The sequence below is a fragment of the Patella vulgata genome, chromosome 6 (genome assembly GCF_932274485.2).
Source record: "Patella vulgata chromosome 6, xgPatVulg1.2, whole genome shotgun sequence".
Lineage (NCBI taxonomy): Eukaryota > Metazoa > Mollusca > Gastropoda > Patellidae > Patella > Patella vulgata.
In genome coordinates this window covers 6,770,154-6,786,891 of record NC_065884.2, presented here as the reverse complement: position 1 = coordinate 6,786,891, position 16,738 = coordinate 6,770,154, and the positions used below count along the sequence as shown (strand labels likewise).

Here is a 16,738-nt window from a genome sequence, read left to right as displayed (position 1 = left end):
GATATAATAATACAATTTTTTAAATCGCATAAAAATTATGACCTCTATAGGGTCCACAAGCTAAAAACGCGATTTTTCGTACAATCAGGGACCATAATTCAGGAAGTTACAGTCTGATATGCGAGAATATCGAAAGGAACCGAGACCTTTGGGTTATAAACTTACATTTCAAGTTTCAACAAAATCGGATAAAAATTGTGACCTCTATAAGGTCCACAACCTTGATATACCATATTTTTACGCTATTTGAGAACGAACGTCGAACGGCGGCCATTTTGTCTGTCAATTTTGGGCCGATTATCACGAAATTCGAACTCAGTCATCCTAAGGGTGTAACGGTGATATAATAAAACGGGTTTTTAAATCGGATAAAAATTATGACTTCTATAGGGTCCACAAGCTAAAAACGTGATTTTTCGTACAATCAGGGGTCATAATTCAGGAAGTTATGGTCCGATATGTGCGAATATCGAAAGGAACCAAGATCTTTGGGTTATAAACTTACATTTCAAGTTTCAACAAAATCGGATAAAAATTGTGACCTCTATAGGGTCCACAAGCTAAAAACGTGATTTTGCGTACAAACAGTTGCCATAATCCATGAAGTTCCGATCCGATACATACCAATATCGAAAGCAGCCGAGATCTTGTGGAGATAAACCTATATTTCAAGTTTCGTCAAAATGGGATAAGAATTGTGACCTCTAGAGTGTCCACACACAAATTGTGGACGGACGGACGGACAGGGGCGACGGATAATACGTCCACATGAAAATGTGGGCGTATAAAAATAAAGACGTTTGCTGTATTTGTAGGTAAAAAGTATTTCCTATTTAGTGTAAATGGGTATTAAAATGAGTAAATGGCTCTATTTCCTGCCCGAACTAGAACGTCTTATGTAAACAATGCACGCGCCATTGAGCCAATGATTGACGCTGCGTGATGAGATGTCACGTGTTGAAGGTAGTCATCTTTTAGAGAGATATTAGAAGACTTTCGTAATCCTCTGTAAAACAGATTGTGTGACATCAACCATATTTGTAACATCATCCTGGCTTTTAACTGTTTAGGTGAAGTGAACACAACACTAATGTCACTCCAGTGTTTTCCTAATCTCAACTCCCAATGGTTAATGCGATATCGAGGTATCAAGGTCAAGAATAAGTTATAAAGTGTTATCTTATTTTGATAAAATGTTGTTATACTAAAGTTTAATATCATTATTCAATATTTATAGTCTTTCAATATTTATACAAAACACACAAAATCTGATATTTGTTGGGGTCAATTCTTTAGTAATAAGCCAAGAAATGATCGAAGCAGGATAAGCGGAAGCCATCTTTAAATTTGTTTCGGGTAACACTAGTGTTATTTGTAGGCTAGAGTAGACTCTACCAAATTATTTACACTAGCCTACATTTGACCTCGCCCATTGTGCTATGAGGGCTATTATGCCCGGATAGCGGTGCTATGGCCTAATCTTATTTTGAATTCCAACTGCCAAGGGATCTTATACACGGAACTTCGGTTTGTCGTCCCATCCTAACAACTATAGTCTACGTTTACCTTGTTTTGCCTTTCGTCTTACACCACTGACAAAAGGGAATCACGCCATGTCAGGGATCGAACAAATAAACTCCAGGTTAGAGAGTCAACTTCTTACTCACTGAGACACTGTGGCTCTAATATATGTATACATAGACATTTCAAATGAATGAAAACTCCAATGAATTGATCCGAGGGCTAGCTAGGCCTATATGTCCACTGGGCTGCACAGTCTCGGGCCTATATTATAAATTAATATATCGTTATTTATACAGTATAGGCTTCACTTAAAATGAAAACAAACTAAGAATAATGTAAACAACCCAAGAAAAAATAGGAATATTTCCGGAACGTATCATATTGGCGTGTCATGGTCGGCTATGTGCTACAAAAAAATCTCAATGGTCAGCTTCCTATTAGAACGTCAAAAGATACAGTGTGTGTTATTATTAAAAAGAGCGCAAAGTATCTACATCATATTGTACGCAAGCTTAATTTAGTAAAGAATATACTGGGGATGCATCATTTATATTTTCTTCTTTTTTGCTATGACCAGATACAGTATGTGATTATTAAAAAGGGTGCAAAGTATCTACATCATATTGTATGCGGGCCTAATTTAGTAAAAATAAGAGAATCTACTGGGGATGTATCATTTATATTTTCTATGATGTAATTTTCATGATGTTAATTAAACTTCTAATAGGTTAGTGGTTCTTAAGTAATGACCTTTTATCATTGAAGTAATATAACTCATATTTCACAAAAATCAGATGCATTTAAACAAACAAGAACAGAACCAGTGCGTTTGTATTTATATTTTTATAAGTTGTCAATGTTTTTATATATATTGTTATTGTTTAAAATAGAAATAAACTTACCCTCCAAGGTGTTTTCTAATACACTTATGATTTTCTTGTAACCTAGTTCTCGTAAACATTGGATGAATTTACCATAGACATCACCACAGTTTGATAAGACGTACATCAGTAGCTTGTCGGCAGCTTCCCAGCAACCATATTCAGACGTCCTGTATATTTTCTGTATTTTGCGATTTTCTTCTGAATCGAATACGCCTTTTTCATATAATTTTCTGCTAAGTTTCCCTGGTTCCTTGATATGATTCACCAGATAGGAGTAATTAGCTCGTATAGTTTTGTAATCATCTTCAGGCATCGGACCTTTTTGTTTTACTGAAAGAATTTATTGCAGCTTTATTGTATTCTGTATTATATATATTCTTGATATTCTCAATAACATTTCATGTTTTAATGTTGTATTAAAATAATTATGGATGCGGTTATAAATTAACATCTGACATATTTTATTTGTATACGGTGTTCAGATCACGTGAGCTCAGCTAATTGACCAATCAAGTTGTGTTGGAAGTGATCTGCACTCTACAGTGATGCTGACTTCAATAAAAATCAAAACAAACCGACAACAAGGGAGACAATCCACAAACGTAAAACACAGAAACGGTATCAATTTCCAGACACTGATTGTCATGATCGTCTATGTATTTACAAGAAATCCCAATGTTAGTACACCGAAGTAGACTGTTCGAAGAAAAGGGTTGACATAATAAGCCTTTTAGCCGGGCGAAAAAAATATTATGTCACATCATTGTGAATCCGAGAGTCAAGTAGCCAGAATATTACCATCATATCATTCCACTTACCTTGATAGCTCGACATATTGATAATGGATCCAGTTCGGTATATAATTAAAATTTGATTTCTTTTAGTTCCGATTTGTTCTGAACGAATAATTGAGCGTTGTTTAGCAATCTATTATTTGTGAAATTCATAGAAATTCTATGCCTAAACTTTAGAAACCCAAAGGCATGAAAATATGTTAGTACCTAAACTTTAGAAACCCAAAAGGCATATGCGTTGACTGTACACGACGTGTACAAAAGCTGCACGTTTGATTATTTTCTAACAATGTATAACGAATAAAAAATATATTTTGTTTACCAATTCACAAAGTTTATTATTTGTGAAATTCATAGAAATTGTATACTAAATAGGGACAAAAGATGCATGAGTTGCTCTACTCTACACTCGTATGGTCTTTATAGGGACTGTAGGCCAGGACCCTTCTCCATGTGAAAAGTTATTTCATTTATAAATGCTGAATCAAAGTACGATGAGTTCTCTGCACCAAGTTGGCTGGATGAAAAGTTATCAGACTTACCTTTCCCATCCGAGGTATCACCTGTATCATCTGAGGTATCATCATCACTTGTATTACCAGACAAAGTACCATCTGATGTACCACTTATATTACCAGAAAAAGTACCATCTGATGTATCACCTGTATCTGTAATATATGTCATATTTAATATTTTTCATCTAACTAGAATAACTATAAAGTTTATTATAGTTGTTCTGCCTTCAATGACGATATGTATATGACGTTATGACTTGTGACGATAGGTATGGCGTAATAAAGTGTGACGATAATAGAACTGTATTTATATATTTCTATGGTGACGGTAGGTATATGACGTAATAACTTTAAAGTGCAACGATGAGTGTATGTTAGTATGACGTAATATATTTGAAATTAATCACAACCTACCCGCCTCCTTTTGAGTTTTAATACATGTCTGCAACTCTTCAATTCTCGTCTTTTTCAGAGCAATTTTCTCTTTGGTTAGTTTAAAGTATGTTTCTCGTTTTTCGATTTCCTTCCTCAGCTGTTTGCAATCTTCATCTTGTCTTTGTATCTGTTTCTTCAGGTTCTCTATTTCATGTTTACTACGTTCGCAATCTTTCTGGAGGCCTTCTATATGAAGTCTTATCTTATCTTGTTCTGTTATCAGATTGGTTTTACTTTTACCTGTATGATAAAATTATTTACAATTCAATAATGATACAATACTATTACCTGTATGATATAATATAGTACACAATTACACAAGACAAACTCACGGACAGGACACAATATATATATATAGATCAATGGAATGCAATCTGGTATAACGTCCTACTGTCCTGTCCCGGATTGGGCTATGAAGACGGGTATACGCCACACACTGTGCTATGAGTAATATTATGCCCGGTCAGCAGCGCTATGGCCTAATTTTATATCGAATTCCAACTGCCAAGGGATCTTTACCTTTACAGTAATGTGTACTCGGTTTGTCGTCATTTCCTAACAACTATACGTTTCCCTTGTCAGGCCCACCGCCCTACACCACAGACAAAGAGGGTCCACGCCATGGCAGGGATCGAACACAGGAACTCCAGGTTTACAAGCCAATGTTGTACTCGCTGAGCCACTGTGGCTCCAATATACATATACATTTCAAATAAAGCTGTACAGTCGCAAGCCTATATAGGCTCCACTCAAAATGAAAACAAATCAAGAATAATGGAAACAACCCAAGAAAAAAGGGGGAATATTTACGGAACGTTGTATCATATTGGTGTGAATTAAAATACATGGAAGCAATTGAAAATATGCAACAAGTCGGCTGGTAACTGACGTTTCACAAAGCCAGTCGTCCGGCAATTGACGTCATAAGTTAGAACGTAGATCGTACCAAAAATTGCTAACTAATAGGCTACATGAAGCAATTTAAAATGCAACCAGTCTTGACGGCAGTTGCCAATGTTTATATATATATTGAGCGCCATGGTCCGCATGGAAAACGCATCACTTAGTTTTTCGTATAACAAAATGATCCTGTAAACATATCTTATTTATTTTGCTTCTTATTGTTCTTATTTATTTTGCTTCTTATTGTGAACAATAGTCAAATGGGAACACATCAATAACACACCCTGCACGTTTCAAGTCAGTAGCTTGAAGCGTATATATGGTATTAGTGTCAGTGGCTTGTGGCACGAAGTAACAGTATATTGTCGCATACATAATATATTATGTCAACGCTTGGGCGACATAATATATTGTGTTGACGCTAGGGCCAGGCAGGGTTAGGGTTAGGGTTAGGGTTAGGCTCGAGCTGTTCCTATCTGAAAGCTGAAAGAAAGTTTACACACGTATCCCAGAAATGGTTTATATAATTTTAATTTCACACGTGACGGTTGATTATAGGCCTACTATTTTCTAATATTAACAATATAATCTTTTACAATTGTTATCGGTGCCATCTTGTTTTTTGTTCATGCCTAGTCACCTCCATCCTAGTTCCAAGCGTTGACATAATATATTATATCGCCCAAGCGTTGACATAATATATTATGTATGCGACAATATACTGTTACTTCGTGCCACAGGCCACTGACACTAATACCATATATACGCTTCAAGCTACTGACTTGAAACGTATCGCCTGAATAACAACACATTTGTACACTTATTGATGTTTAATCTGTAATCAACGGTACAAAGTCAGAGGGGTCAAAACCAAAAGTACGACACAGATGTCAGTAGCGCGTGTGTCCTCCACGGGCTCTTACGCACGCTGTGCAGCGACGTGGCATGGAATTTACCAATGTTTGAAAGAAGGCCTGCGGCAAATTGTTCCATTCTTGGACAAAGCAGCTTCTAAAGCAGCAATGGTGTGCATCTGTGGTCTCCGATACAGACGGCGTCCAATCTCATCCCAGACATGTTCTATCATCAGTGCCATGTCCGGAGACATGGCTGGCCAGTCCAAGACATTGATCAGCGTGATAAAGATGAAAACGACTCTCATCACTGAAGAGCACACTTTGCCAGTCCACTCTTCTCCATGTCTGGTGTCCTTGAGCCCATATTGTAGTAGCAACCGAGAGGTACTTACAGTGAGCAGTCTAGACGTAAAGTGATCAGTCAAGTTGTCGCGAGTCACGTGACCGATTATCAGGTCATCACAGGTGGTTTCCTCCACATTCCCCTCCTTCTTGTAAAACCAAATTAACCGTCCCGAAAATGAACATATACAATTTTATATAAAGAAATATAACTATAGTGGTGAATTTCAAACATAATCTGTGCACAAAAGATCTATATTTACAAAACAAAATTAGAAAAATAAAAATAGAAAATAGATCTAATAAAAACTAGATCTGCTAAGCAGATATTAAAGCTTTCATATTCACAGTCACTGTCACATGTCATAGAAATAATATGAACAGAAAAAAAAAAATCATTATAATGAGTAAAAATTTGGTGAAGTTAATTCGATTTTTCACTGGTAAATAATTAAATAGACAAGTGGCATAACTTGACCCGCATCCCATCAGCTATCCTGAAAAATGCTGGAAAAATTAAACAAGTAAATTGTGTTTAGTACTGGGTTAATTAAGACAGGCATATGCCTTTGCTATACAGGATGACATGAGGGAAATTTAGCTTGGGAGGTGTAGGCCTGCAGCCAAAATTTCTAGCTAGCTTAGAAACACAACTCCGCTACACGGTCTTCCATAAAAGAAAAACAATACATTTTTGGAAAGCTTATGATGCCAGGAAGACAAAATCTGGGAGTTCCAAGCAAAATGTTTGCAATTTATTGATTTAGGGCCAGATGAAATTCGTCAAAATTGTCAAATAAATGCTATTTGTGTACTAACAATTCTGAAGTTGACATAAAATTAAATAGTTGGTAAAACACCTCATGCCTTCATCCTTGGCAATGAACAGTTTATTGGACAGATTTTGATGTAAATAAAAATGCTCAAAACACAAATGTCATGGGTGAATAAAGAATTGTGGAAATCCATTAACGGTAAAAAAGAATTATCTCCCTTTCTGTCAAATGCCTGTAATTGATAGACTATCAGGTCTTGTATGAATCATAAGACCAGGTGTGGGCAAACAAGCCCAATAATTATTTTGTTTGTTGGATCTCAAGGGCCTGTTAGGGTTGGTTGTTGGATGTTTGCTCAGAAATTATCGCTTGTATGGAACATGCTAGAGTCGATTTGTAGCATATTCTAGCCAGGGGATATGTTTGACAGTAGTTGAGTGATATGCTTTTGAAATAATGGAGATCAGTAGCACTTTATAAGCATTGAACCACATGATTTTTTTCCACTAAGATAAACATTCTAAACCCACATACATGTTCCCTTTCAATTAGCCACTACAGTATTTTTACAACTGTACATGTAGCTGTGAACTACTATTTCGGATATGATTAATGGTCAAATTACAAACATAAATGTAGATATAAGTTAAAAAAAATAATTGTGTATCTGGGCTGGAATGAAGGGAAAGGTTAGAAAACAGGATGAACAGTTGTGAAATTATTTATTAAAGTGAAACAATCATTGAAAATCAAAATTAAACAGTTACTCTGCACATCAAATGTCATCAAAGTTAATCTTCATTATCATCATCACTGTCACTAAATGTATTAACATCAAATTCGGTCTCTTTAACAGTTTTTTTTTTCATTTTCACATTGACTACACATGCACAGGTCTGTACAAGAAAGGGGGGTTGGGATGGCCTAGAGTGCCGCGCTTCGACCTCTAGCTGGTCGGTCACCTCTGGCTTGTGGCTGTGGCTTTGATCCCAGGTGTGAGCGTATGTGGCATGGAGATAGAGGCGTCTTCTCAACCTCGTGGGTTTCCTCCGGGCACTCCGGTTTCCTCTCACTGCTAAAGACCCATACGCGCAAGCGAATTATTGAAATAAAATTGAAACCGTATGTTAGTCCCAAAATGACCTAGTTTGTGTTGAGTGGACGTTAAACCCCATTTCTCTCTCTCTCTCTCTCTGTACAAGACAACTTTGCTGGCCATTTATGATTCTTTCTCTTATGACATCTTCACAGAATATATTGTATGTGGTTTAATATTCGACGGAGGGCTAGTCATCTTTGCTGAAAAATATAAATAAACATATACATGTACACAATTAAAACAAAATTCTGGAGCTTGGTTTACTCTCATTAATTTCGTACAACAGAGGAAAACGACACTTACACAGGGGTTAACATCTAAATAGAAGAAAATCAAATATTTTTAATATTAAACAATTGCTTTGTTCTTATACTTCTACAATCATTCTCATGTTGTTCATTTTGCCATATTTTTGTTTATTCATTCATATGTCTTCTATATAATGATGCATAGTATAGTACACTATGTTAACAAAATACTAGAAATGTATGTTTCTTTATCACCAAATGATTTATGTAAGTTGTGAAGTAAAACAGTTGAACATTAAATCCCATTTCAATTTATTTGCATGAGGTGAAGAGAAATAATGGTATTGAACAATTGACTATTCATGAAAGATACTAAAGAGAACTTTATTAATTTATACATACTTTTGCTAATTTTATTGTTATATCTTGGTAGTAACATACCAATATAAATAGTAATATTGTTTCTAGATGAAGACTATTATAATTGAAATGAAATGGGATTTCACATCATAATGCTATGCACGGACTGGGCTAATAATGACAAAAAACTACAATGAATACAATAGTATAAAATGTTGCTATGAAATTAAATAAATGTTGTATACAATAATTAACCGGTTTAATACTATATTATACATAAAAGTGAATGAAATTCAATGTTTACTATTTTGCTTTATACATGAATATCACAGGTCAAATTATTGAAATAAATAATGCAAATAGATTATGATTTGAAACATCTTGTATGTCATTGTTCTATTTGTTATATAAGACTACATGATATAAACTTTTTGATAAGCCTCTTTTATCATATTTTGAACCAATGGAATAAAGAGCAAAGACCTAGAATATATTGTAAATATAATCAGGTTTTTGATCAACTGATCAAAGGAAAATATTGCGAATAAATTTGTTGTACTGCTATTGTAAAGAAATCATCATTGTTTTATTTGATATTTAGAATACACATAATCGTGTATATATTTGAAGTTAAGAGCAATTATGATTAGTGATACCTTTATGACCAACTCTCAAAAGATAATCTCATTAAACCAAGTACTTTTTTTCATTTGTATTAGTTGATTTATACTGAATAAAGATAACACAAACAAACAAAAATGAGTTGGCTGTGTGAACACCTCAATGACAAGTGGTATCAGATGCCTCAGAGAGAATATTCAAATGCTCCTTGTGATACGTTTGTAACACAATTATAACCTAATGTATTACACGGGAGTGGAGTGGGTGGGTCGGGGGGCTTTTCGATTGGCAGGGGACTATTAAAATGGGTAAGCAGAGATAAGCAATTTGATGAAACTTTGTGTATAGTTTCATTACATTAGTACCTTGACCATATTACCTTGACCAAGTTCGACAATGAGCATTCTCTTAGTCAGGATAAGCAAAGCAACTTGATTGGCCGGGACTTTGAATTGGTTGATGCTTTGGGGTATGATAACTTTGGTTATAATGAAGTACTGGAACATAACAACCCAGCTTTTAATTGAGCTAGAATGTTTAAACTTGGTGTAGATGTTCATCAGGTCTTGACTGAACATTTTGAGCTACAGCTTGGCAATTTCATTGGTCGATGCTTTGGGACAAGATAACCTTGATTTCTATCTGACAGAGAGTGATGAAATTTACAGTATAGTTTGATTGCTCGATACTTTTGAAAAAAATATGAAAGTGCGATTAATTAATGTGTCATCTTTTACTTTGGGGTTTTGGCGGGAGACATCAGCCATACTGTTTGCTTGTTTAATATCCCCTATACAATATACGCTCGACCTCATTACCCGAACTGGGGTAGAAAAGTGGGATCTTTGACAATGAGGCAATGAACTTGTACATTCTTTTGCAGCTGCACAAGAGGGAACATCAACGCCGGATTAACCATGGGGTCGGGTCAGGGGGTTCTCCCGCTAAGAAATTTTAATTGGAGGCCGAAAACGTGATTTCATGGCATTTCAGGCACTTGTGTCGGAGCCATTTAGAAGTACCTCCCCCAGAAAAATAAAATTCTGCCACAAAATTAGCCACAATCCATGCGGGTGCTGTGAAATTTCTAGAGGAGGGAGCTGGAACCCATGAGCCCGTTAAATTCGCCACTGTAAATGAGCAGAGCTACATCAAACCTAATTTTGAGTCCCTCAGTGATAAATAACTTGATTCAAAATCGTATTATAGCCCCAACGACGATTTGATGAATGGAGACCGTAACGTTACGACAAAGTCTAACACTGTAAGTACCAAATAGTCATACGAGATATGTGCATCTCATCAAATTCAGCTTATACCATACCCACAATAATGTTACGGAGTCAGTGAGTTCAAGTTAGACAATACGCTGACCTTCCACTGACCATGCTTATAATATAAAATCTGTCAATGACAGCTGATTCATTGTTTAGTTTTTTATATGATATATTTAATATCAATAATATATGTATATGCATGCTTTATTTTACTTTACACGACCTCTAAAAATGCCCCAAATCGTAAAAATACGACTTTTTGGATTTCGATCTCCTTTTTTCGGCTACCCCGGACTTTTTCAAAAAATGATACAATGATTTCACACAACAGGCCAGCTATTAGCCTCTCGATTGACAAGAGTTTCATCGCCCTCCATTCATTATAACCAATGTCATCGTGCCCTAAAGAATCAACAAATCAGCTTGCTTATCTCTGCTTACCCTAGGCAAAAAATGCTCATCTTTGAACTCAATCATGACATTGACCTAGTGAACGCCTACACCAAGTTTGAACATTCTAGCTTAATTAGAAGGAGAGTTCTTGTGTTCCAAAGTCCCGGCCCTTCAAATTGCTTCTATTTTTCATTTTCAATTCAAAATGGTGACCATCACGTGACCGAAATCAAAATTCTGATCAGATAGATTTTTAGGCATTCCTTCCAGGATTCCGAAAATATGACGCCCGAGTCTGTAAGTAAAATAGCAAAAAAGCCTTTTTGATTTTTCACGTTTAAAGATGGTGGCACTTTCGGTTCGATCGACAAACTCCATATTTTGTGTACGAATCAGTAATTACTTGTCTAGTATCGAATTCTTGTTTTAGGTCATTCTGACCTATATTTCGACGATTTTTTTGAAAACTTTGATCCTTAATTTCACCAAGGGGAGATAATTTAGAAAATTTCCAAGGACATCATTGAAGTCGCATTGGCAAGATCTACTAACATTCTAAATTTCACGAAAATCGCACAACTATTAAAGAAGTTGTCAAATTGGTAATAACTTCCGGTTCGAAATGACAGCGACGAATTTTCGAAATGCCAAAATCCGAAATTGCAGATTTGAAGTAAATGTTTCAAGATACTCAAAGAAAAAAGAATTAGTAAAATAGGTCAAATAGTCACAAAGTTACAGCATTGTAGGTCAAATGCATTCCTTCGTAAAATTCGGTGATTTCGGATTCGTAAAACGTTTTGAAAATATATTTAATCAACAGCCACCACCCATTTTTGGGGGGATAGGTAAAAGTTTCAGAACGATCCTATGGTTAGATTCTGAGAAATCCGATTTGTGGACAAAACACAAAAAAAAAATAACAATAACTAGATCTGCATAGCAGATATCAAAGCTTTCATATAAACTTCAAAAGGGGTTATTAGAATCTATGAATCAACAACCACTCTGACGGAAGATATTCTCTGGGCTAAAAAATCTTTTTTCTCTCAGCTACGAGAGATACGTAGAATTAAACCGGCCCAGAGCCGACCGTGTTGATACGAAGCCGCTTATTTGACATTGACACATAACTGAAGGTGAATAGGCCTACCCGTCCAGTTAATACAATGGGCAATCTCACATCGGTCCACTAAAGAGAGGCACATGCTAGTCGCCCCCTACTTCCCCAAGACATTTAGTCCAAACCTTGACTCTCATACATATAAACCATTTGGTACTACATGTACATGTATTTCGTACTTATATCATATTAAACCCCTCGGCCGCCATGTTGAATCACACAGTATTTAACGTTCTATATCCTAACATCTTTATGAAATCAACGACAAATCTAAACTTGGGCACTCCAACCATTTTTATTTTTACATCATTCAGTTTTTTTTAAATAAGTAATTCTATCACAAATTATAGTGAAGACTGGACCACTAAACTAGTTACCCATCAGTTTTTCTTTGTGTTAATGCGTTCTACATTTTCAAAGCAATGATTCTTATAATGTGCGAGCCGCCATGACACCGGCGGATATTATAACTTCGATAGGCGAGAAACTTCAGGTAGCAGTTGGGTTTCATCAAATCATATAATTATGCGGTACGGCTTCACCTTTATTTCAATGGGAATTGGTTTATTATATGTGCAGTGCAGTTTTAGGTCAGTTTATGTGTAAATTAAGGGAGCTATACATAGGCCAGTAACCTTTTTGTAGTCATTTGACTAAAAAAAACTTGCGGAAAGGAACTCCGTAGGACAAGCCACTACTGTGGCAGGAGTAAGGCGGAAGACATCAGTAGTGGAACCATTTCTAAGTTAATCCCGAAGTGCGTTGCTATTGTAAGAATATATAAAATCGGGTTTCCGTTCCGCTTTTTTTTTGCTGTAGTTTGAGTAATGAGTTAGAGCGTATATTTTGTAGTCAAAAAATCATTGCAAATAGAAGACCTCATCCCCACCACCACCAACCTGTAATACACTAGCTAGCTTGTGTATTTCCATATTCCATTTCCGAGAGATAGATAGAGAACACGCGAAATATAAAGTGATTTTTCTTACAATCAGGGACCATAATTCATGAAGTTACGATTCGATATGCGCAAATATCGAAAGGAACCATATCTTTGGGTTATAAACATGCATGTCAAGTTTCATCAAAATCTTTCACTGTGAAAAACCGGGGCTAAGTCATCTGAAATCAAACAAATTTTACAATGTAGGTAGTGAAAACAAAATGTTATGTTAAGCGTTGTTCGAGGGTGGGGTGGGTGCATAAAATTCCAAATGCAAAGGGTTATTTTTCGTGCACGCCAATATGCACACAGGATTTCGATTTTTCGTGCTACCTAAAAAAACTGCACGCAAAGTTAGTTGTCGGGCCTTCGGTCAAGAACCACAGACAAAGGGAGAGAACGGGGACCTCTGTTTTGCATACCATCCAAGCGACTAGGCACTAATCCTTGTACCATGGACGAGGGGACGGGCGTTTTTCGTCCCATCGAAACGACTAGACACAGATCCTTGCTAGGCCTTCCATACTTCACCACTGCCAACGGGGAACCACTTTGACCTCGGGTTTTCGTACCATCCAAACGACTAGACACTAATCCTTGCAAGGCCTTCCGTTCTGCAGCAAATGAGCCACGCTGGCCTCGTTTTGTCGTAACATACAAACGACTAGACAATGTTTCATAATTTAGTCATGTTCGCGTGGGTGGGTTGGCAGCAGAATTGATATGTACATGATAGTGACACGAGGAGGGGGGGGGGAGCGGGGTGTACACAAATCACACAAATCAGAGCTTTGTAATACACGCATATACTTGATATACTAAATACACAAATGGCTGAATTTCGAGACATTTCTGGCACTCTTTTATCACATAATGAGAACACTGCATTAATTTCTATATATCAATAAAATATGCCTCAGACCCATTGTTTATTTTTAAATTTGAATTAGACTAGTAACAAAATATATTTTCTGGCAACAAATAGCATATAAATAAAAATAGATTTACTTTCTGATTATTATTTTTAAATGAAATCATTCCAGGGCTTTTATTGACATTTCAGAAAATGTAGAGTTGGTCCCATGCACTTGAGGCCAAGGTCCTTGAAGTTGTACAGCTGCACCCGGTGACCGATATTTATTTAACGGGGAATAAGTGATAATTCATATTATAACAGTAAATAATTAAAATATCCCATAGGGATTATAATAATATGTATATCATGTAGGTGTGCATGTAGGTTAAAATTGTGACCTCTGTAAATAGGCCCGTTCCTTGCATTTAGTTTTAGAGTTAGGAGTGCTAAAATTGAGAGAGCGAAATGGGGTTGATCGACCACTCGACACAAACTAGGTCATTTCGGGACTAACGTATGGTTCAATTTTATTTCAATAATTCGCTTGCGCGTAGGGGTCTAGCAGTGGGGGGGAAACCGGGTGATCCTGAAAAAATACACAGGTTGGACGGGCGACCTACTCCTTGTCACGTACGGAAAGATACCCCAGCAGTCAAAATAGGTCAAAATAGGCGATTTCGGTTTCTAGTGTCGATGCATCGTTACGGTCAGTTTAAAAAATTGTCTTTTAAGGATAATGTGTATAGTACCAATACCTATCACATACGGAAGAGGCGATAAAATCTCTTTGCATTTCCAATTTCAAAATTAATTAAAACCAATATTAAATTCCGAAAATCGTTTTTTTGCTAAAACTCTTTTCTTTTTAATGTGATCAAAATGGGGGTAAAGCACAGAGTCAGGGGTGGTAATGGGCGTATTGTGTCCTAATTTCATGGTTTTCGGACAATCGGTGCCGGTGTCACGGCGAAATTCCACTTTTTTCCCCTCATGGAAGCCGTAAATTGACGCAAGGAGTAGGGTCGCCTGTCCAACCTTGTGGGTTTTCTCCGGGTCCTCCCACTGCTAAAGACCCCTACGCGCAAGCGAATTATTGAAATAAAATTAAACCATATGTTGGTCCCGAAATGACCTAGTTTGTGTCGAGTGGACGTTAAACCCCATTTCTCTCTCTCTCTCTCTCTCCGTAAATTGACTTGAGGCCAGTGTCCTTTCAGTTGTACAGCGGCACCAGGTGACCGATATTTATTTAACGGGGAATAAGTGATAATTCATATTATAGCAGTAAATAATTAAAATATTTCATAGGGATTATAATAATATATCATGTCTGGGTATTACAGGGTTAAAACCAATATTAAATTCCGAAAATCGTTTTTTTGCTAAAACTCTTTTTTTTTAATGGGATCAAAATGGGGGTAAAGCACAGAGTCCGGGGTGGTAATGGGCGTATTGTGTCCAAATTTCATGGTTTTCGGACAATCGGTGCCGGTGTCACGGCGAAATTCCACTTTTTTTCCCTCATGGAAGCCGTAAATTGACTTAGAAAAAAAAAACGACGAAAGGCAGGTGACAAGAACAAACGACTTGAACGAATGCAGGTATCACCTTGAAATTTTCAGGGTGCCTAGGTACCAACGTGAAAAGTTGCTCGCCGGAATTTAGTACTCATGGTACCGTTGGTTCCTGTGTAGCGCATGCGCGAAATCAAAACCAGCTAAACTCGAAAACAACCTTGTCGGCACGGAAAACATCAAAGGAGAAATTCGAATTTTTGAAATATTCAAATACCAAACATTCGACCATGATCCAGGCTATCCTCAAATGTATTAATTTCGGTAATAGGAGACAGATTCTCTAAGCCACGACCAATTGTGTATGTTTTCAAGCCCATAAATGTGGATTTTTCACTAATTTTCATTTTCATTTCAAAATGGCGTCCATCAGTTGACCTAAATCAAAATTCTAAACCGATAGATTTTTAGGCTTTCCTTCAAGCATTCAGAAAATGTAACTCTTATGTCTTTAAGTAAAATATTGCAAAAGCCGTATGGACTTTTCACATTTTGAGATGGTGGCACTTTTGTGTACTCATCAGTACTGTCTTAGCTAGTACAGAAAAAAATTTTCAAGGCAATTTGACCTATATTTCGTCGATTTTTTTGAAAAATTTGATCCTTAATTTCACCAAGGGGAGATAATTTAGAAAATTTCCGAGGACATCATTGAAGTCGCATTGGCAAGATCTACTAACATTCTAAATTTCACGAAAATCGCACAACTATTAAAGAAGTTGTCAAATTGATAATAACTTCCGGTTCGAAATGACAGCGACGAATTTTCGAAATGCCAAAATCCGAAATTGCAGATTTGAAGTAAATGTTTCAAGATACTCAAAGAAAAAAGAATTAGTAAAATAGGTCAAATAGTCACAGAGTTACAGCATTGTAGGTCAAATGCATTCCTTCGTAAAATTCGGTGATTTCGGATTCGTAAAACGTTTTGAAAATATATTTAATCAACAGCCACCACCCATTTTTGGGGGGATAGGTAAAAGTTTCAGAACGATCCTATGGTTAGATTCTGAGAAATCCGATTTGTGGACAAAACACAAAAAAAAAATAACAATAATAATCTTAACAGAAACAATAAGCTTTCATATGTAATATGAAAGCTTAATTAAAAAAAACTTCGTTTCCCCAGTAGGCCTAGTGGTCGCGTGAAGAGAGCTACACAAAGTGCGAACCCTCTAACACGCGGCAATTCTTGACCAGGCTGCTCACCAGGC

General features: G+C 36.4%; 1 protein-coding gene across 1 annotated transcript in view; it reads right to left on the bottom strand.

Moving 5' to 3' along the window:
* Positions 1–1,828: 1,828 nt before the first annotated feature.
* Positions 1,829–16,738, bottom strand: part of LOC130010518 (uncharacterized) — a 30,551-nt gene continuing 15,641 nt past the window's right edge. The window contains exons 2-5 of the mRNA XM_056101686.1: positions 4,132–4,392; positions 3,745–3,870; positions 2,427–2,738; positions 1,829–1,848 (exon numbers count right to left, since the gene is read on the bottom strand). Of these exons, the coding sequence (XP_055957661.1) occupies positions 1,829–1,848; positions 2,427–2,738; positions 3,745–3,870; positions 4,132–4,392 (719 nt within the window). The remainder of the gene's footprint in view (positions 1,849–2,426; positions 2,739–3,744; positions 3,871–4,131; positions 4,393–16,738) is intronic.